At 38.7% G+C, this 23,445-nt stretch overlaps 1 protein-coding gene across 2 annotated transcripts in view; it reads right to left on the bottom strand.

The window, feature by feature from the left end:
• The window catches only part of LOC105032884 (serine protease SPPA, chloroplastic), a 42,226-nt gene that overhangs the window by 5,760 nt on the left and 13,021 nt on the right, over positions 1-23,445 (bottom strand). For both annotated transcript variants that reach the window (XM_010907476.4, XM_010907477.4), the window contains 5 exons: positions 22,169-22,236; positions 15,587-15,753; positions 12,960-13,029; positions 7,891-8,045; positions 6,383-6,488 (listed from right to left, as the gene is read on the bottom strand). In XM_010907476.4, the coding sequence (XP_010905778.1) occupies positions 6,383-6,488; positions 7,891-8,045; positions 12,960-13,029; positions 15,587-15,753; positions 22,169-22,236 (566 nt within the window). The remainder of the gene's footprint in view (positions 1-6,382; positions 6,489-7,890; positions 8,046-12,959; positions 13,030-15,586; positions 15,754-22,168; positions 22,237-23,445) is intronic.

Raw genomic sequence — 23,445 nt, 5'->3', positions numbered from 1 at the left:
TTCTTATCACCACTGATGGCCCACTTTTGCCTAGGGGTCCATTCAGGTTTGAGAAGTTTTGGACCCTCTATCCTTGGTTATGGGATCTAATTAGGGAGGTTTGAAGAATGTCAGTTCGTGGGGATGCACGATATCTGATGACCCGAAGGTTAGAGCTTGCCAGATGCAGATTCCTCCGATGGAATAGGCTTGAGGTGGGTGACATCTTCAAATGGATTGAGGTGAAGACAGACACTGTAGAGCTACAGAGGAGAGAGGACTAGGAGGGGGCTCTCCAGGAGCCTGACTTGAGGGAGCTTCGCAACAAACTCTCGAAGCATATTCTTTACTGAGACAGCAAGAGACGTGGAGGCAAAAATCTAAGGTGGAGAGGATCAGGGAGGGTGACAAAAATACCAGATTCTTTAATCAATGTACTATGAGTCGGAGGTCCGCCAACCATATCAGGCAGCTGAGGGAGAGCTACGGTAGATGGGTGGATGATAGCGAGAAGATCAGAGAGCAGATCCTTCAGTTCTTCAGATTATGATGGACGGCGCCTTTAGGCGAGGACTCCCCCTTCCAGGGGTCTCGACCTGTGACACGTATATCCGATCAGGAGAATGAGGCCCTTACTCGTCCGATGTCTGCTAAGGAGGTCCGAGGAGCCCTCTGGTCTCTTAGGGAGGACAAGGCCCTCAAGTTGGATGGTTCTCCCCTTGTTCTTTCGTCAATATTGGCCCATTGTCTGAGAGGTGGTGGAGGCGGTGCAAATGAACTCCAAAAGTATCCTAAAAGAGTGGAAGAATGCTTTGATTACTTTTATCCTGAAGCGCCCTGATGCATCCACTCCGATGCATTTCAGACCAATCAACCTTTACACCACTCTCTACAAAGTGTGTACTAAGAAGATTTTAAATTCCGTGGGATGGAGGTGTCCCGATTTCCTCATGAAAAGGAACGCCCCACTGTTTCATCCTGACTCGACAGTGATTCCGATCATGCGATCCACTAGATATCCTCCATCTCTCTCCCCTAATTTTTTTCTTTCTTTCTTTTCTTCTTTTTCTTTTACCTTCCTTTCCTTTTTCTTTCTTTCCTTATCCCTTTCTTTTTTTTTCTTTTTTTCTCTCTTTTTTTTCTCTTTCATTTTTCTTCTTTTTCTTCCCTTTCACTTTTTCCTTTTCTTTATCTTTCTTTCCTCTTTCTTCTTCTCTCCCTGCGTAAATGGGTTTTAGAGTCCCGATCATGTCCCGATTCTATTTTTTCATAGAAACAGAATAGGATGACTGGGACACCCCCCCATCTCGTTGGAACATAAAACCTTGGTGCTAAGATCTTGGTCGGACGACTAAAGCCGATCATCCCCCGTCTGATCAATCCTGAGCAGGGAGCCTTGGTTATCGACCGGTGCATCTCTGACGATGTCCTGCTAGCCCACAAGTTTATGCATGATCTGCAGTGAGCCCACAGCCGACGAAATTTATGGCACTCAAATTGGACATGAAGGCATATGATCGAATGAGCTAGTAATTCTTGCGGCAGACACTTCAAGAGCTTGGATTTTAGGCTTGGATTTTAGGATAAATGGATCGACTGAATCATGGACTATGCAGAGCATCCGAGTTTTGCCATTCTAATCAATGGTGCTCCGACAGAGTTTTTTCATTCGACAGTTGGACTATGCCAAGGTTGCCCTCTCTCTTCTTATCTATTCATTTTATATGCTGATGCTCTGTCCCAAACGCTGAGGATGGCTGTTCAAAGGTTAGAACTGGAGCCCTACTGGCCCGTCCCTGGGGCCCAACCTCTCTCGCACCTCCTTTTTTGCAGATGACTGCCTTTTGATTGGCCAAACCTCGATCCGCAATGCGAGATGTTTTGCTTCTATCGTCGAGGCCTACTACAGGACCTCGGACCAGCTGATAAATCTGCAGAAGTCTACTATCATCTTTAGCCCCAAAACAAAGGCCCAGATGAAGCTGACGGTTCGGAAGAGATAGGGATCTAGGAGCAAACCAAGGCCCTGTCCTATCTCGAGATTCCTCTTATTGGTTAGCATCTTCGAAGGGCTGATTGCAAACCCATAAAGCAGCGAATTCAGGATCGTCTGGAGAGCTGGCGCGCCAACACCCTCTCTATAATGGACAGGACGACGCTCGTGAGATCGATCTTGAGTTCCATACCTGTTTACCTCTTAGCGAACACGGTTGTGCCAAGCTCGTCTTAAGTGGTTGAAATGACTTTTCCAATAATTCTTGTGGGGCTCAGGGTACGATCGTCACTAACTCCACTTACCATCTTAGGAGGTGGTCTATCAATTGGAGGATGGCGGCCTTGGGATTCAGTCTCTATTCGTTAGAAGGCTCTGATTACCAAGCATGTTGCTAGATTCCGGATCCAATCAGATGGTTTGTGGAGTAGAATGATGAGGGCTCGTTATCGGACTTGAAATCAGGGCTCCAAAGTTCGGACTGCTCGTAGTGGCTCTTTCATGTGGAAAATGATTTATGCCCGTGCCCCTGCTGCCTTGGTCCACGTCAGATAGCTGATTGGAGATGGGAGATCTATGGATGTGAGCCAGGATGTCTGGATTTTCAGCTTGCTCCTTGTCCGATGGCCAACCTTCATCCGCACGAAAATGGATGACCAGCTTCATGTTTGTGATCTGATCACTGCCAACGATAGGCTTGGAGGGCTCAGGACATCAACCGTCTGTTCGATGGCCCACTTGTGGATCAGATCCTCACCATCTTGATTCCTATCCATCATAGCCATGATATGAGAGTGTGGGGCCATTCTTGCTGCCCAAGAGCCCCCACGAGAGATCTGTCTAAGCTATGTACGCCAGCAACGAGTACCAGGATTGATGCAGCTTGGATTTAGAAGGTGGCTGCTCATTTCAGGATGAGGCTCTTTCTCTGAAAGATTGTCCGGGACCGACTTCCGACATGCACCTTACTTAGGGAGGGATATGGAGCTTGCGGTGTCCTGTCAAGTCTATAGGCTAGAGGATGAGTCCATAGAGCATGCCCTCCTGTGATGCTTGAGAGCGAGAATGATATGGAGGATGGGTGGTCAGTCGTGGGAGGCGAGCAATGGCCCTTGGCAGGATTTTTTTCTGGATGCGATCCAACAGAGTACTACGAGAGGTTTACCTGTGCCTGGGGTTAGGATGGGATACATCGCCTATCAAATCTGGCTCTCCAGGGACAGCCTGATCTTTGAAGCTAAGATGATATCAGCCCACCGTGTTGGAGAGGGCCTATTGTTTTGGCCGCAGAGTACAGCTGCTTCGACGCTGCCGGGATCCACCTTGATACTTCTAATTCCTAGGGTGCCCATACTGCTCCTGTAGCGACCCAAAGGGTTATTTTTATTTTCTGGGAGCCCCTCCATCGGGTCGTGTCAAGATAAATTTCGACGATAGTGTGAGCGATGGTAGGGGAGGTGTTAGCTTTGTCATCTAAGGACCTGATGCGAGATTACTAGCTATGGAGGGATCCCTTCTCTTTGACCCTTCCATCTTAGGTGCTGAGCTCCGCACTGCCTGGGCTGGCATTATCTGTCTGATAGAAACTGCGAGCAAAGAGGATTATTATTAAGGGTGACTCTGCTATCGTGATAGGCTGGATTCAGAGTGATACGATGCAAGCAGAGGCCTATCTACTTTAGGATATCCGGACCTGCCTTCATGACTTCACTACGGTCTCTGTTCAGCATGTCTTCCAAAAAACAAATAGTACCGCTAAATGGGTCGCCTCCTATGTAGCTGAACACACTAGCGACTGGATCTAGCATCAGGGTCAAACTTGCCCACATGCTCTTTAGGATATTTTGTTTTTTGATCTTTTGGGGCATATTCATGCTAGATCAGTGTGAGCATCTGCCTGTAACAAAAAAAAGAAAAAAGAGTTCTATACTTGCATCACAAGTGTCCAACCTCGACAGATCATTAGAGAACCTGAGCAAGAACAATTTAATGCAAGTTATGGCATCCAAACTAAGAGTTAAACTATATGCAGGTCAGACAACTTGGCGTGAGATGTAAGCTTTCGGATAAGAAAGATTGTCGACCAGTAAACTCCCACGGATGTAAGGTGCCTATGCAATTATACGTGGGGGATTCTAGTCAAGGAAGCAAGAAGCAAACAAGTCATAGAATGGCTTGACCCAAGTCTTGTTAAGCCCCTAATGCTTCAGTCACTGAAAAATGTAGAGTTGGACGAGCAGCATCTCCAAAACTGCATTGTTATGCATCTATTGAACTTCGATGGAACGCTACTCACTAGAAGTGCCTTTTATGTGGCAGAATCTCATGCAATGTCATAGTTTTACAGCTTAGAGCCAAAAGGCAAAGAATCATGATTAGAGCTTGGGGGTAAACAGACTCCTAAGTCCTAAGTTTTGATGCAGTAATGAAACATAGGATCAGCTGCTGGCATAACTTGCAGAAGTTTCATTTTTTTATAAATTGGCATATTGATCGGTTTGCAGATACAGTCATGCCAAATTCAAGATCAATATATGAGATTGGTAGGTGCTTCCTTGTAAAATCCTAGATGTGGAAGCAAGTTAGTTTTTCAATTGAATGGAACTACCTAAGGGCCTAAAACAATGAAAAAGAGAAAAGAAAATAATAATAATAATAACTAAACCAATGGCTTGTTTGGCATTGCTTAAAGAAGAGCAATTCTTGTTTTTTTTTTTTTTTTTTTTCCAAAGAACTGGTTCAAAAAGAAGAGTTTGGTAACATTCAATAACGAGTGCTTCTCACATAAGCTAAATAGTTGCCTCTAGTTTTTGGCTCCTGCTTACATGAAAAACCATATATTATTCCCACAAGAACAATCAGTTGCATTCATTAAGGTGCACCTAAATTAGGTAAAATTTAATCAACTAATTTGGATTTAAACCTTCCAAATTATAAATAATCATACCGAAAACCAAACAGATTTAGAAAATGCTTTAATGTCATGTGTTAGCAAGCATCAAACAAGTGAAAAAGTTCTTATCTGAAAGGTAGATCCAGTGAAATGCCTTACAGAAAGCCCTTTCAAGCAAAAGCAATAACAGACATGCCTCTAGTCCACTGGCAAAAGTCTTTATTTTACTCTTCAACATAAAGCCCCGAGTTTTCAAAATTCTTAGATTATACCAACAATGTGGTTTCCCCCTGGCAACTAGCTTGTACGAATGATTGAAGAAGAGCAATTATTTTCCATTGCTCCATTTTCATCCCACAATCAATCATTTTCACTAGGCCTACCAAGAGAACTGCACCCAATGGTTCACAGTGTTGGGCAATCTCACCACTGCTATCTCTTCTCCTCCCTCCAGAAAGGTTTTCCATCATGCCTAATTGAGTCTATGAATTTCCAAATTTGCTATAACGGCATGATAAAGCTTCATAATATCTGTCTACTATCTCATAGCTTTTGCCTAAATTATGGCATTGACTAGGATGTTTTCTTAAGTGATCTCTAAGGAGGTTTACATGAAGCCTCCTACCCTCCCTTATCCTCCCCACAATATCTCTATCATACATTATGCTATCAACAGCCTATGGCGAGCCCCTACTGCAAGATTTGAGTTGCTTCATCATGCATTCCTCAAAATTGGTTTATTTTTAGATGTCATGATAATGCTATATCTACTTGGTATTTGTCCATTGTATAACAACTTTTCTCACCCTACGAAGACAATACAATGATTGCCACGCTGATATTTTAAATCATTATTTGAAGCACATCTTTAACATGAGTGCAGGATGGCCTCAGGTACCTTCTTTGGCAGCAAGATTCAGTAATTCCTATTGAAAACATGATTAATGCTGAGACTATGGCTTTGTCAACGCTTAGTGAAAACAACATGCTCAGGTTAAAACATTCTGGATGCTTCAAGTAAATTAAAGCTGCTTTTAATCTCAAGTTATTTGTAATGCAGCAGCAATGCACATTCAACTTTATTAGCTCAATGTGTCTATTTTTTGATGCACATACTATTCAGACAACAGTGGAGCTTCTTATCACCAATTTTTCCCTCATTGCACTGCTCACCCTAAGGCTCTTGAGCTTTCTCACTACTGTCTATTGATCATCACCTGTAATCTTGACGGCCAAAACACCCATCTAACCCAAAACTAAAAAAATATGGTGGATTAGATGATATTTTAGACCAACAAACATTTTACTTGGCCCATTGTCCTTATAGGGTTAAATCTGCCATACTGCAATGGCAACATATAAGATATAGTTCACTGCAGACACATGGGATGCTTGATCGATTTAGTTTTTATTTTAACTTTTTTCCTCTCATCAGGTTTGAGTTCTGAATGGTAACAATAGCTACCAGTTCTGAATGGTAACAATAGTTAGCAGCTATAAAAGCAACAGATACTCACCTAAAAGGACGTTGCTCAGCAGCATTAAGCTCAGCAAATCTTCCCCTTGAAATTATTTCCTTATTAAAGCCAATCCTTTCATAAAGCTTGTTTAAACTGAACTTCCCTGCAAGTTATACTGTGTCAGAATCCACAGCTTTCAAAACAAGTTTGTAAGTATACAGACAAAAAGATAGAACTCTCTAAACACACTAAGTTTATCACATGCAATCTGCCTTTAGCATCTGAAGTTATTACCATGTCATTCAACGGATTTCAACAAAGTGGGTTGTCTAAATGTATATCAACAGAGAATTTATCAAAATAAGCTCAGTTACAAAGGAAGAAGATGGGTACACACAAGCAAATGCAAATGTAGTTAAATATATAAACTGAATTTTGTGTGCACCTTACTTACAGAAACCTTGCAGATTCTTTCTGAAATGTTTAGCCTAAAATCCTAGAGAGCCTTAATTGCTCATTCTCAACATAAAAACTCTAGGGAAGGTTTTTTTTGACCTTTTATTAGATCTTAATTTCAAAGATTGATCATTTTTGTCCCATATACAAGTTAAGGGCAGCAAACAATCTGATCAATCTTAATCCAAGTTAAATCCCATTCCTCAGTCCAACTATGTCCTTGCAAGCTGTCCCCAATTGATGCCACATCAGCTCGTCTGCCTTGTCCTCGCTTATTGGTATCCACTCAATTATTAGGTTTACAAGAATTTTTTTCACTTCGTCTTCAAGAATTTGCCACTTCTAAAATAATACACAAAGAAGGTTTGGTCTTCAATCAACAAAAAACTCTGCATCATATTTCACTTGGAATATTTTCTAGTCAAATAAAAAACCTGTTTAACCTGATGTCCTTTGTTTTTGCATTAATACCATGGTGGTAATTTGGATCCATATGGTAAGTGGACTGAAGAAAAAAAGATGAAGAGCGGGGGAGAGAGAGCAAAATGGGGAGGACATGACCGGATGCAAAACAAAACCAGCAATATATAACTCCCCTTACTGTAGTTCGTATTTCAAAAACCTGATTTCCATAGAAAAGGACTAAAGGGAAATTCAAGTCACAAAAGGTTAAATTGGGCATTGCTGCAGGGTCATCTCTCTTCACCTTAAAAGCAGAAGTCTCACACTCGAGTCTTGGGCAGTCTATCCCCAAGAAATCTGACCTAGGTAATTTTAAATACAACATGACCTCTCTCCTTCTATCTCAAAATTAAAAAGAAGGAAAAGGTCAACTATAAAGCAAGTATATAATAGCATAAAAAATAGGTAGAAAAATAGTACCAAGTAGGTGTAAGAAAATCAATAAAGAGTTCCAACCATAGTTAGACTGAAAGACAATCTCACAGATTAGATGATGATTTTATCCCCAGTAAATTTTTGTCCAAAAAGAATGTTTTGATGCACAAATTTCCACAAAAGGAAAGGCCAGTCAGCAACAGGCATTCCAATATCTAGTGTAGCAGCATCTCTGTAAATAACCACAAGAAAGATCAAGCCATCAAATTCACCTGTGACAACTCCAATTGAACCTGTTAAAGTAAGCTTCTCAGCAACAATTGTTCCTGCTGCCATAGCCATGTAATATCCACCACTTGCGGCAACATCAGCCATTGATACAATCACAGGTTTAGTGGCAGCAAGAAGCTTGATCTCCCTCCACATCCTGTACTAAACAAAAACACAACCATTTGACTCTTGGAGTAGAAAATCTTCAATAAAACTTGTTAAAACATTAAGCATAAAGCAACATCATACATTAAGAGAACAAATAAATATGAATGGACATCTAAAGATTTACATGCATCAAGTAAATAATACAAGGCGTAGACTGCATTACATGCATATGAACCCATTTATATATCTCTTGCATACGCTTTTAAATCCACTAGTGGATGAGAAATGTCAACATCTGTGCCAGATTTATTATTTCATCTACAATAAAAATACATCGAAATAAGGCTTTAAGTTTCTTTTCTTTATTATGCTTGCTTTTCAGTTTTTCCACTATCAGAGGTTATGATCGTACTATCTTTTTATTTTTCTTCTACCATGGGTTTGCAGTGTACAGATAGATATCAGTACACCACAACGAATCTATTATGGCAACCAGATGCAGATTTAAACCTTGGTCATCACCTTCTTAGTTCCATTCTATTACACAATCTTTGCATGACCATTTATTGCTCAAGGCATTATTGCCACTACAAGCACCTAAAAATATTCAAACAGGCAAAATCTGCATCTACTTTTGCTATCAAATTGTTAGATGTATGTCTTAGAAGCCAATCATGCTAACACATAATTATTCTAGGACATAATTTTGTATTTGATATCTATGAAATTGGATTATTTATTTCATTCATGTTGTATATGTATCTATAAATCATCCAAAGAATTAATAAGATGATGACACATATTCTCAAGAGTTGAGAATTTGAGGTATATGTCATTGATAATTAATTCCTAAAAGTTCACGATCGATGGATCATCGTGGGGACGGTGATTGATCTGAATAGATTGGTGCATAGATCGGTTTTCTTTAGGCTAGACGAATTTCGAGTCTATAGTGTGGGGATACTGGAGCAAGTGCAGGTCGTTGTTAGATAACAAGAGTACTGAGTGTGATTTATACAAGAAGTCACTTGGATGTCTACTCACTCATCAGTGACTTGCTCGATGTTGCAGTTGTATGACTAGTTCTTCGACCTACGGTGCCTCGGCTATTCACAATAGGATAGCTGCAGTTTGACTGTACATACACTTGATCCCTAGCCATATGGATCCTTGCGGTGCATATTGACTGCAGTAGGTTCACTGTATGATAGGATATGCACCTATATGAGATCTATCGTCCTTGATAGATAAAGAAGTTAGTCTTATGTGATTTATGAGACCGAGTTCAAAAAATCTTGATCAGGATAGTGTGAATAGTGAAAAAGAGTTTTCATAATTTTCACATCAAGAACTCGAGTCAAATAAATTTGACATATGACAAACGATGAGGTTTGACAAGAAATTCCATAATCTCCATCTTATTGGGACTCGCAATGGAAGAACTGAATCACACGGTAACTACACCTAGAAGTGCACTTATTCCATTCCGCTGACATGCCACTACATACTACCAGGCATCACTGATGGATTGTGACTCATGAGAATTATTTTGATGATCAATAATTCTCATTGAGTAGGAATTATTTCAATCCATTGAAAGAAGTTTCAATGATATTCGTGATAGAGATCACAATGTCTCACTACCAGATAGAATAAAACCTATGAGATTACACACACAAAAAAATAGATCAAGGATTTAAGATTAGACTGAAGAAGTCCTAATCAAATTAGAATTTGTGAAATTCTAAAAGATTTTAGATTATCATGCTAGCACATGGTTAAACCCTAGATTCTCCATGTCATTAGAAATCCTTATTCAATAAGCATTTTATTTTTTATTTTAGTTTGAGCACGCCTCCCCTCTCTCTCTCTTGGATGCCCAAAAACAAGTTGGATGCCACACCCAAGAGTTTGGTGCATGCCAAAAGGAAAAGGGAAGGGAAGCAAAAGAAAAAGAGGAGCTGGATTTTCTTGAGAAGAAAATCAAAAGGCTGAGTTCGATTTTCCTGAGAAAGAAATCAAGAAAGAATCAAAAAAGGTTCCAAATCCGTTCGTGTGTGGAGCATGATCAACAAAAAAAAGACAGAAATCCTTGAAAAGAATTTTCAACAAAAGAAAAAATAAATCCATCATCAAAAAGAATCTCTACAAGGATGCTAACACCCTGATGAGATCAAGTGCTCTGATACCACTTTTAGAAACTAAAGTTGATTAGCATAGCGAAAATTAAAATTTTGTGATCATAAACATAGCAAAAAAATAAATTTTCAGATCAATATGATGCGAGATCTCATCTCGAATCAACTCCGGATCCCTCATAGTTGTTAAGATTAAGATTAAGAAGAAGAAGATCAGATCTTCACCTTTGCGCAGATAGTTCTTCACCGTAATCTGATAATCATGGATGTCTTTACGGTTTCTTTGAAGCCACACAAGCGTCCGGCCTCTTCAGGTATCCACACAGGAAAGATCAAGGATCCTCTCCAATTAGTTTGATTTCCTTCACAAGAAAATCAACATGCAAAATTTTTGTTTGCAGCCTTTGATCATGCTCCAACTCTTGGTCACTAAATGCACGAAGGAAAGAAAGAAAAATTTCTTCAAAACATCCAACTCCTTGGGCATCCTAGCTACGAGCATGAGAGAGAGAAAGGAGAAGCGTGAGGCATGGAAAAAATCTGAAATCTGATTTCTTTTTTTCTTACAAAAAACCCCACACCACATGTTAGAGCCCATATAAATAGGCAACAATCCTTCACGCCGTAAAACTCTTGGCCGTCCAAGAGTTTAACCACAACTTAAACTCCTTATCACATAAGATGATGGGGTGTAAGATGGACTCCCTATAGATGTGAACTCCTGCCAAACATGGACAAGGGTGTGCAAGAAGGTGATTGGCGTCAAGAGGTTTGTTACGTGAACATAAAAGGCACTAGAAGTCCTTCTACAGATGGAACTCCTTGGCGCCTCCTTCCTTCTCACATGAAGCCTCCTTTTAGGAGGAAACATGGCACACAAAATGGGATTTAGATGAGTTGGCATTTGGGCTTGAATATGAGATCCAATCTCATATCAAAAAGAAGTCTTAGTCCCACAAGGTTTTGACCAAATCAAACCTTTTGATTTAGTCTAACCCTTTTAATTCCTTCTTCCTTTGATTCTGATATTTTTCTTTTCTTAACTGTTGAAATGTTCTATAATTTTTTTAATCAAATCCTTAATCCAAACCCGAACAACAATAGGCAAAAATGCAATATTTCACATTTTTGGTGCTTTCTTTGGTCAAACCATGCTACCATTTCAAAAGGTAAAACCACCCCTAACACAATAGATACCCGCTTCAAATAAGGATTTAAGGAATTAAAAAGGTTGGACTAAATCAAAAGATTTGATTTGATCAAAACCTCATGGGACTACGACTCCTTTTTGATATGAGATTGGATCTCACATTCAAGCCCAAATGCCAACTCGTTTAAACCCCTTTTTGTACACCACGTTTCCACCTAAAAGGAGGCTTCATGTGGGAAGGTAGGAGGTGCCAAGAAGTTCCACCTGAAGGACTCCTAGCGCCTCTTATGTTCACGTAACAAACCTCTTGACACCAACCACCTTCTCACGCACCATTATCCACGTTTGGCAGGAGTTCAAGACCATAGAGAGTCCATCTTGCACCCCATCTCCTTATGTGATAAGGAGTTTTAAGTTATGGTTAAACTCTTGGACGCCTAAGAGTTTTATGGTGTGAAGGATTGCTGCCTATTTATATGGGCTCTAACATGTGACATGGGAGTTTTTGTAAGAAAGAAAGAAATCATATTTCAGATTCTTCTCCATGCCTCTCCTTTCTCTCATGCCTGAAGCTAGAATGCCGAAGGAATTGGATATTTTAAAAAAATTTTTCTTTCTTCCTTTCTTGCATCTAGTGACCAAGAATTGAAGCATGATCAAAGGCTGCAAACAAAATTCTACGTACTGATTTTCTTGTGAAAGAAATCAAAATAATTAGGAAGAATTCTTGATCTTTTCTGTGTGAATACCTGTAGAGGCCGGACGCTTGTGCGACTTCAAAGGAACCATGAAGACATCCACAATTATCAGATTGCGGTGAAGAACTACCCACGCAAAAATGAAAATCTGCTCTTCTTCTTCTTAATCTTAATCTTAACAACTATGAGGGATCAGGGGTTGATTCGAGATGAGATCTCGCATCATATTGATCTAAAAATTTAATTCTCTTCTGTGTTTATGATCACAAAATTTTAATTTCCGCTGTGCTAATCAACCCCAGTTTCTAGCACCAGCTCCCATAAGTTGACTCATCAAGCCTTACTTGCAAGCACCCTTAAGATTGATATTCCCTCACATTTTGCACTTTGTTCGTCCCTTCTGTAATTTAACATCTAGTCTTAGAATTCGTTTACCAATTTTACCAAGTATCCATCTAGAAAATCAAGCTACAATGTAGATCACAACAGAAATGTAGCATGCATAATATCAAAATGAAAATGCATCTAGAACCATGCATGCAACCAAAATGTATGTCAACAACATTTAGCAAAGCATTGGTTTTAGGAACAATGGTGAAAAGTTAAATCATTACCTCTTTTTGCAGTAAGTTGAAATCCAAGAAACAAACAATTACACTTTGTATGGTAGGCAAAAGTGTCTTAGGAGGAGGAGGGGGCAGGGGGTTGATACAAGGAAAAAAAACTCAAGAAATTTGAAAAATGAAAGGTGTAGAAATAAAATAGAAATCAAGTCGAATAACTACAAAAGAATTTAAAAAAAAAAAAAAAAACCATAATTCTCCTACTAATCAAACTTAGACCAGTCCAGTTCAAAGGCACAGCATATGACACAAGATTGTTAAAGCTGAACCCTGAAATCAAGAAATATTGCTCCTAGTTTGTGCAAGTCCTATGTCAATCATGAAAAGAGACATGAGCTATTAATTACCACTTACAAATCAGAAGCAAGAGCATCACCTCCAGGACTGTCAATTCGCAAGATAACAGCTTTATACTTTTGTGTGTCTGAAAGAAGAAACTGCTTAATTCAAATCATAGAAAACAAAGAACTAGAACATGAATAATGATTTTGAAGAGTGAGACTCAGATCACTTCTTAAGATAAAACAGTTTTGGCAGTAGCAATTAGTTTCCACAAAAATTGTAGAATAATTTACTAGATAAAGTCAGAGTAATGCTTCCGGTGTTAATGTTGAACTGATCATAAAATGAACTATGAAATTTTTCGATAACATGTATATGCAACCAACAAGCCCTGGTGGTAACTAAGTAAATTTTTTGGAGCAGAGTATATTAACTAGATTTTTAGGAATTGGTTATGCATTTTGGTTTCTGTCTAGAAGATTGTCTGTTAGTGAATTCATGAAAAGATAACAGAATTTACTTCATCCCTATAGGCCACCCTCACACTAAGGGCCTGGTGAGAAAGACCTGTTGAGGTCTTTTTTTTCTCCCTATGGGATTTGGGCCGACCCACTCTAAAGCTATCCCTAGGTATTTATGAAAATAAAGCCAGCCCAATCTGTAATCTTGCTGGTTGTATTGGCCCAACCACAAATCCTATAAGATTTTCAGCCCAATCATTCAAACAGGCCCTAAACGAATCCTGCAACAAAGTTAAGAATTATAATGTTTAGAACTCAGGGAGGCCCCTCGAGAAACTAAAGATGGGTTAGGAAGATCTTGAACCACCACAATAAAACACCAAGGATCAAGATGATCTTGTACTACCAGAATAGGATAATGAATTTCATTTTTTGGTGGAGACAAGGATATACAAGCATAGTTGTATGAAGCAGGTGGAAAAGCCAGATGAAATAACATCGCAGGGTGCAAAGTGACAGTTCTAGATAATGAGGAACTTGGAGTGCCTCCGAAAGTAAAATCTTCACATTTGATCAATAAACATTAAGTTTAGCTTGTCATTTGTAGACAGGATCTGAGGATCATGTTTAATATCACTAATGAAGAAAAAAGAAAAAACGTGAGAGAAATGGATACAGAAAAAAAAGAAACAAAATAAAGGAAACAACCAATTCTTGTTGGCTGAGATCACTGATGACTGTAGATGCCAATAATGGGCTGCGGGCCTATTTAAAAGCACAATTAAATCACAAAACAATAAATATTTTAAGTTGCAGAGTGTCAATATGATACCATGAAACTTGTGAGCTTTTATTTTAATCCCATGAAACTAGACATGTATTCACTATTCAATTATTTGACAGGGACATCAAATTCTTTGCAAGATAATTTTTCCTCAGAGCACCATGGTGGGCCAACATCTGATTCCTATTTTTTCGTTGGAGAAAAACATCAACCTAGCAAATCGCACCTCTTTTCTGTATATCTTTCATCTACACATAAAAAACACTACTCAGTGAGCTGCATCTTCATCCCCCCCCTAGGTGAAGGCTGGATGATGGGAGTATTATAGATATGACTCATGGTAACTGATAGTAGGCATTTCTGTCCTTCTATCTTTTTATATGTTTAATTTTTCTTCCTTTCAAATGGCAGTTTTGGAAAATGACATGCTCATTTATGGAGGTTTGACTTCTAAGTGTCTTGTCATTGGGGGCTGAAGGACTGTTTGGGCAGTCCTTGTGCTAAATGTGTCAGGCTGAAAATCTAGCAAAGACAACAATATTTATTTTTAAAATAATAATTTGATTTATTCACATTCATGGCAATTTTGACATGGATGGTATTCTAGCATTAGTTGGCCACAAATTTAAAAATTGGATTAAAAAAAAAAAGCCATGTTAATCAAGAATCTTGTTGGTATGAAAATATCAGATAACATCAGACACCATATCGACAAAGTAAAAAAGACATTTTCCTTAAATTAAGATAACATACTAAATGTGAAATAATTGAACTGTCTGTGCCACAAAATTAGGCAGATCCATATATCACGTCTGAATATTCAAACAGACAATAGATAAAGAGAGAAGAACAGTGTAGTCAAATGTGACCTTTTGATTGCAGTTCCTATATGATGTGACTAATTTATGCACTACTTGTGCAAATTTATGTTCTGCAAAAAGTACTAATGATTTCTAGTAGCTCTTGATTAGCCGTTCTCATATCAACTTCCTACTACCTTGGCATTCTGATTGCTTACACATAATTGGCTATGCTCATGCTAGTTCTCAGACAGCTCTATGCACTAATCCACTGACTAAAAGCATCTTTCCAATTAAAATTTACCCAAGATGTTACCTATTTATAACATTATATATATGTTGGTAAATTGGCAAGGATAATGGTAGCGGACGTGCAAAAGATGCCAGTACATTTCCTAGTAAAGTGCATAAAATGCCATTGTCCTAAGGAAAAAAAGTAAAGCTTGTAGAAAATAGAGTTGATCAATGATAATCCTTTCAGTTGTATCACTACAAGAGTTTCAATTGCAATAACATCATGCCAATTGTAAGGCCCCTCCTGCAATATTTTGGAATCATCAGGCACAACAGAATCTTGATGATTTAATATAACACAGCAATTAACAGATTAATTGTCAATGCAATATATAAAAGCTGGACAGCAAGTACACCAACCTCTAACAGTACGGATCTTCTCAATTAGTTGTTCACCAACAATGCTAGAGCTAGGGATGCTTAATGGACTACGAGTACGACTAATGCTTCCAGAAGCCCTAATTATAGCAATTTGTACTTTTCCTCCTTCCAACCCAAGTGTCCATTTTCTTACTTTAGAGTATTTACTGTGGTTAAGAAACAAAGAAAGAAAGTTCAGTAACCCTTGTTCAATTACCAACAGTAAAATGTTCAGACGAAGACTGCATTTATCATATCTATGCTGCATGGAATAAAGTTAAAAGAAACATATTCAAATTTTTTACCATGAGTAGTTGCTGGTCACAGTTACAAGTGAAAGTTTAGGTTTAACCAGCAAAGCAACAACGAAATCCTACAGTGATATTAAGAAATTGCTCATACATTACAAGGAGTCAAGGACCTTATCATCCAAAGCCTATAATTGCATAAAAATTATTTGGTAACCCATAAGCTGTAGTATGTTGTATGTTATATGTATGCCATGGCTTTTTCTTTTTCCTTTTTTTTTTTTGGCTATGAAACTATTAAATAAATTAGAGACAAATAAAGTATCAGAGCATTGGCATAAGATACAGTTCATAACCAGTAGATCCAGAAAATAACATACATTCATACACACATACATGCATGCATACATACATACATACAAACATACATATATATAATCAAATTAGATACCAATGAAATGAATACCGGAGCTAACATAATACAATTTCTGAAAGGAAATGACTCCAAATAGATATGATATTGCAGCAGCAAATTATTTGAAATCAATGCTTTAAGTCCCATGGGACAGGGCTGTCCTGGTTTGCCCATGGAATGGGACACAATGCTGTACTGCTCCATCCCAGCACTTGGATTAGAGGATGTTCCAAAACATGTCGATCAGGATGCTGGGATAATGACAGGGACGGTCGTATCCTGACGCTCAGATCGGTACATCGTCCCAATGACGTCTCACTAAGATTTGAGACCATGTTTGAAATTGCATAAAGCAAGATTATGAAGAGAAATCAGACTCAATCCACATTCTACTTGGTGTTTTTCTTAGTAACTCAGCATACAGCAAATATCAGGGGAATCATTTTAAATCATTCACATGATGATGCTGTGTTCCATCTTGTGAACTAGATAATATTTCTTTGCTGCTTATCATTTGTTTAGATACTAAAAGCCCTCTAAGAATGTCCCATTCATCAACATCATCCCATAGGGTAAATTTCATGAAACAATGTGCCTGAGATCATTCTCTTTACAACTATGCTTGTCCAAAAAATGAAGTTCAAGATGCAAGTTTTGAAGAAAATAGATTTTATCTTAGAAATAATTTACTAAGACATAAGGATGAAACAGAACTCACATAAAGTCATGCACAGTTATCAAAGTTTGAACTGACAAAGAGGCATGCGACATTTCAATATCATGACAATGAAATTTTTGGTCAAAAATGACCTGTTTGGATGCCTGATCAGAATAAATTAACCTTAAAATCTTCTAAATAAGTGTAATAATTCTGCTGTGATTATGTTAAACTAGTGGTCATCTAATAAAGAGAGCGATTGAATGAACATTAGTTTAATGCAAAACACCGATAAAATGAACCTCTGTGGCTCATTTTGATTTGTGAATCGGTCTTGAATACAAGGTGTGGGCTCAAATGTCAGGAGATGAGACTCTGAAGAATAATGGTCCAAGAATATACCCATAGAACTCATGCTCACATTCATATTATGGTGAGAGAGGTAGAGGAGGTCCAGTTGATTAAACCCACAGATCATCTAGACCTGAAATTCGACTCAGATCTGTCAGTCAAAAGACTAGCGCATCTGTGCATGGAACAAATCTATATTCCAGGCTGAAGAAATGCTAATTATGGAGGAAAATCCTCAAGCTTCAATGTAGAAAAAAGAGTCAGGAAGAAAAAGGACAAAGGAACAGACCCAACATTAGAAAGAAAACCATTCATCCATCATCACTATCTTGGAAATGGCCTCATTCCTACATATTTTCGTCATGAATATTTAAAAACTCCAATTTTAAGAACACATTAAAATATAAAATATTGACTTTAATTAAACTCATCCCGACCATTAAGCCAAACATACAACCAAAGAAAATTAATAGGAGTTTTGTTCCCCTGACTCCATTTGCCCCTTTAGGCAATGATTATTTGGAACATGCAGGCCCATCCAGTGCAAGAAAACAATCCAAAAGATGGGTTTCAAAGAGCCAACCCCAATACGTATAAAATTTGGATGAAGTGAATAGCCAAATCATAACTGTCCCCTAAAAGCTATAGGCGTAATTAAATCAAAAAGGGGGAGATCAAAATTTCATCTCAAATAAAGAGACATCTAACACCTACTACATAAAAACAAGGGTAACATATGGTTTTAGTACTCCAACTTTAGGTCGCATTTTTACATAGTCCCTTAACTTCAAAACCCTCAAATTAGGTCCTTGAAATTTTACTTGCAGTTTAATGACGTCCCCCTGGCCACTTCCGACCAATTTCCAGATCCAAAAAGTTGCATGTGATGCACACATGGTATTCTTTTCCTTGTTAGCACCACTATCAGCATATGGATAATGACATGGCATAACAGGTGGAAATTTTTATTTCGATAATGTGGCACATAGGTGATGATGTGGTGTATGGGTGATGAAATGGCACACAGCATATGCCATAGTGGAGTTTTCTACCCAAAAATATCCAATTGTTGAGTGTCACATCATCACCCATATGCCACATCATCATTCATATACCACGTCATCATCTGTATACCATAAATTATATTTTGGATGCTCTAAGTTTCACAAATATTTTTACATGATCCTCATAGTTTAAAAATCTCTAATGAGGTCCCTAGATTTTCAAGTGTGATTTAACATAGCCTTTTCAACCAATTCCAACCAGTTTCTGACTTAATTTACCCCTTCCACTCTCCAGAAAAAAAGGCACCCGCTTAGATCTGTTCCAAAGGTACACTAGATTTTGAAAACAAAAAACAGGGGCAGCTCATATGCACAAAAAGTTTCTCCTACCACCTAGCAAAAGGGACTTCCATGTAATCAACTCCCATGTATTGGAAGACCAATGTTGGAAGATGGGAGATGTCCTACTGCCCTCAGCAATGAGCAAGATTCTCACATTCTATAAGCGAAAACAAAGAAGTAATGCTGTTATGGACCGAATGCTCATCTTTTCATTGCTTTGGCAATAACGGATTGACCACCAATGACATGTAACATTTATATCTTAATATTAACGTCATGTCCCCAAACATATTTGGAAGGGAGCTCTTCATGACGTGCTAATTTTGGAGGCTGCCCCACCTCTTCCCAACTTTATTCAATGGCATTAGGCCAAAAACAGTATCTTTGGGCGAGCCAGCAACTTGTCAACCCTCCCAACATGAACAACACTTCTAGAGATGCAAGGGGTGCTATAGATTTTTAAGGTTTAATACCGTGGACAAAGGACCTAAAGAATCGGAAACATTGGGCTTTAGAAGAAGTTTGACTTTTTTACAAAGAACTATTATTTTCAGATTGTTTGTTTTTCCTCACTGATGATGAGAGTCAAAGTTATATGTATGATATTAATTAGGGTTTTCTTCCTCATATTTCTTGATTGGCCGTCTAACTTTTGCCATTGTTTCAAGAGGATATTTGCAATATATTGCACAAAAGATTGAAGATCTACATGATGGAATCTTGATAGGCATCAACAAGAAGAGCAAGGAGATTGAAGAAGTTAAAGAAGAGTTTGGATTATGGTCCTCCTGCAATACACAGATTACAGCAGTACATGGATGGCTATGATTGTAGGACTGATCCTTTATAGCCCAAACTCAAATCAAAGACAATCCCAACCAATTAAAAAAATGATGGGAAAGAATACAAAGAAGAGTAGGAGATGTGTGGTCAGCATTCGCCGAACCAGATGGTTCAAGACATTCTGAGCTGTACCGACGGCAAACCGAGACGGTTCAACTGAGCAAATTGGAACATTGGATGGAGAGGGAAAGAAAGAGAAAGAGAGAGAGAGAGGAGAAGGGGAGGAAAAGAGGGGACGATGCTGCCGGAGCGATGGCCTGCTAAGGCCGCGAAGGACCGTGGAGGCCTCCGTAGCTTGGTGTCGTCTGGTAGGATAATTAATCAAGAGAGAGAGGGGAGCGACGATACTAGAGGGGGATGCCACTGGCGGAGAGGCTATCAAAGGGTGTTGGATGGCCGCCATAGCCACCAGATGGCAGAAAATGTGCAGGCGGAGCTGCGGCTGCAGAATAGGAGTGACCACCCTTGTTCACTCATTGCATTTTTTTTAAAAATAACGATGAATAATGAAGCCGGCAAATCCATTATCGGCTTTACTGTTTGAGAAATTTTTTTAGAAAAATTAAAAACAGTGAAGCTGGCGATGGGTTTGCCGGCTTTCCTTAAGTGAAGCAGATAAATCCATTGCCAGATTCACTATAATCAAGATTTTTTGAAAATAAACCTGTGAAAAAAAGACGATCGCCCCTGTTTCACACTCGTGGCATCACAAGCGTCGATTGCACCGTCCGACAGCCACAACGGCCAGCCGAAAGCCCTCCGATGGTCTCTCTGATGGCTTCCCCTCCCTCCTTTTCTTTCTCTCCCACTCTATCTCTCTGTCTTTTTCTCCTCCCCAGTACCCTTTTTCTCCTCTGTCGGTTTGTACCGGTCCGATCCAGTATGAAACCATACCGACTCGTACCGCTGGCCAGCCAACACAAGTCTCAATTCTGATTTCGCCTTCCTTGCATGTGGTTGTCCAAGAGGAAGTTGAGAGGAGAGAAAGCCCAAGGAATTATGGAGGAAGGAAAAGATTAGACAATTTCGTTGCTCGTAATCATATATCCAAAGTCAAATCTATCCATTGAGAATCCACTTTAGGAATTTGGTTGACATGAACTAATACTAGAATGAATTCTTGAAATTGCTCTAAAAAAGAAAATGGCCCAAATGGGCTCTGCTCGACCTACTTATGCTAAACCAAATAGGATCTTGCTTACCGCTCAAAAGTTTGATGCGGTTTTAATTGTTTTTAATGGGCGAGGGCCCAGTGGAGGAAGTCGAGGCAAAGCAAGCACGACGCCATGGCGAAGGCAAAGTGGAAGGAGGATAGCCGCATGAGGAGGCAAAGGGGATGAGTTGTCACAAGGGTGGTGGTGCTCGGTCGTTGCCGAGGGTGGAGGGGGAGATTTTTTTTTTTTTTGGGGAGGGGGGGTGTGGATGTTGGGTCATCCCAAGTGGAGGAGAAAGGAGCAGGGTGCCAAAGACAAAGGAAAGGCCATGAAGGAGGAGGAAGGGAGGTATGTGGGTCCTAATTAGAAGTTTTGGGCATTCTTGATGTTAAAAACTAGCTGGAATCGGCTGAAAAGGCTACATTAGATCATACTTGAAAATCGAGGGACCTAATTAGAGATTTTTAAACTATAAAGACCATGCAAAAACTTTTGTGAAACTTAGAGAATCAAAAATATAAGTTATGGTATATGGGTGATGATATGATATATAGGTGATGATGTCACTCATTGATCGAATACTGTTGGACAGTAAATTCCACTGTGGCACATGCTATGTCATAGAATCACCCATATGCTATATTATCACCCATACGCCACATCATCAAAATAATAATCTCCACCTATTATGCCACATCATCACCCAGATGCTGGCACTGGTTCTAGCAAGAAAAACAATGTCAGGTATACATCACATGCAACTTTTCGAAACTAGAAATTGGCCGAAAGTGGCCAAAAGGACAACATTAAAACAAAAGTAAAACTCTAAAGAGCAGGGACCTAATTAGAGATTTTTAAAGTTTAGGGACCATTTAAACTTGGAGAACTATACCCGAAAAACAATATCACATTCTAGCAAGAGCGAAAGGTCACCAAAGCCAAAATGATACCTCAAGAATGTAAAAGGTCATATATGTTAAGTTTGTAATATAGCTCAACTTTTTTTTATGGAAAGATGATTGAAAATGATCTTATATGTCAAACATGTAATATAGCTTTACTTGGGATGAAGTTAGGACCGCTAACTTAATTAGGAAACATAAAAGAACATAGAAGTTCACATCCTTAGCATGCTGAAGAAGACATAGATAACGCATTAAAATTAGCTTTTCAAAGTATCTCCAATATTTTTTGGACTCAGATTTCATGACATTACTAAACCAAGGAAAAATAAGTGACAGGAATTTTCAACATGCAGGGAGAACATAATAGTGGTTGCCAGTGAATAAACCAACTAAACCCTGAAAATTACGGCTATTTATTTAAAAAAAGGGAAAAAGCAGCTGTAGAAATAATCACTGTTACCTCAATTTTTCTTTTTTAACAAGCACCACCACAATTATGGCTATTTGTTCAAGAAAAAAAAAAAGCAGCTGTAGAAATAATCACGGTGACCTCATTTTTTTTCTTAAAAAACAAGCACGACCACAATGATGACATTAAATTCACAGTAAATGCAATTCCCTGCAACAATACCTTTCTATGATCTCCTGAAGATGTTGATTACCTGTAGTCAACAATGAGAAGATTTTTCTTATCCTTTTGTCCCAGTCTCTCCTTCAACATTGACATAACCTGCATTATAAGATCAAGAAAAAAAAATGTAAAGGCAGTTTCTTATTGTGAAAATGCTGACCCGACTACAAAAAGGAATGAGAAGCTTTTAACAGTTCATCCTCCTATCATTAGAGCTATGTCTATTTCTTCAGTTGTCCAATTCAATTGCCATGCAGCAAAAACAATACAAATAGTTGTAATATCACAGTTGGTTAGAGGATATCATCAGCCAAAGTAAAAGGAGTTGTATGACAATGTTTCATAAAGAGTTGAAATCAAGGTGGCTGCTGTAAAAGAATGTGGATTTCTAATCATATTTCATTAGCTTCATCCCTTCTTACACTATCTGTCGATTGGGTTGTTCTGTGTTGTTTGGGCCTAAACTACAATACTATATCATCATGTCCCACAGTTGGTAGCACAATATGTGCAACCAGACCAATCATAGGCCACCTAGAACATCTTAAAGTGATTAAAAATTCATCAAAAACATTTACATCGTCAAAAATTAGAAAGAAGACAAACTTCTAATATTGTTAAGCATATAATCTATATCCAGTGACTCAATGTTCTCCATGTAATCATGACTTCTCCCTATCTATGCTAAGGAGTCACTGTTTGTTATCTCATAAATCAATTTCTTACGTTATTGAATAGAGCACCAATCACAATAACAGAAATCACAATTTCATTCTTAGGTGAATCAAATTAACCCATTGCATATGTGAAACAGGTGAATCCTACATGTTCAAGTGTCTGAAATTGATTCTGGTCACTCTTGTTCTACCCTACATATATAAAATTCTAACTGCCCCATGAGTCACCTGTTTACGAGGAAATTGGCAATTGCATTAACATTTTGTTGTTGTTTTCCAAATCATTGCTCTTCAAAGATCTAAAGACTGATTTTCTAGAGGACACCAGATTGGAGGGCTACAAAATTTGAACAGGAGAACTTGTCACATCAACTTAAAAGTCACCACATTAATGGGACCGCCATTCTGGACATCATTCAATGACATAAACAAGTGCTCTTGTGTTAAGCCAATCTTTTGTTATTGAAGTTGCATGGGGAAGATTGGTTAGAAAGACAGCTGACAACCACTTTTCCAACAAAGAAACCCTAAGACACAAAATAGTATGTTGATCTCATATCCCGCTTTCAGAAGTTGCCCAATTTAGGAGGATAACAACATTCAACTAATCAATTCTGGACAGATTTGACAA

Source organism: Elaeis guineensis, chromosome 1 (assembly GCF_000442705.2).
Source record: "Elaeis guineensis isolate ETL-2024a chromosome 1, EG11, whole genome shotgun sequence".
Classification (NCBI taxonomy): Eukaryota; Viridiplantae; Streptophyta; class Magnoliopsida; order Arecales; family Arecaceae; genus Elaeis; species Elaeis guineensis.
This window is presented reverse-complemented; position numbering and strand designations above follow the sequence as displayed.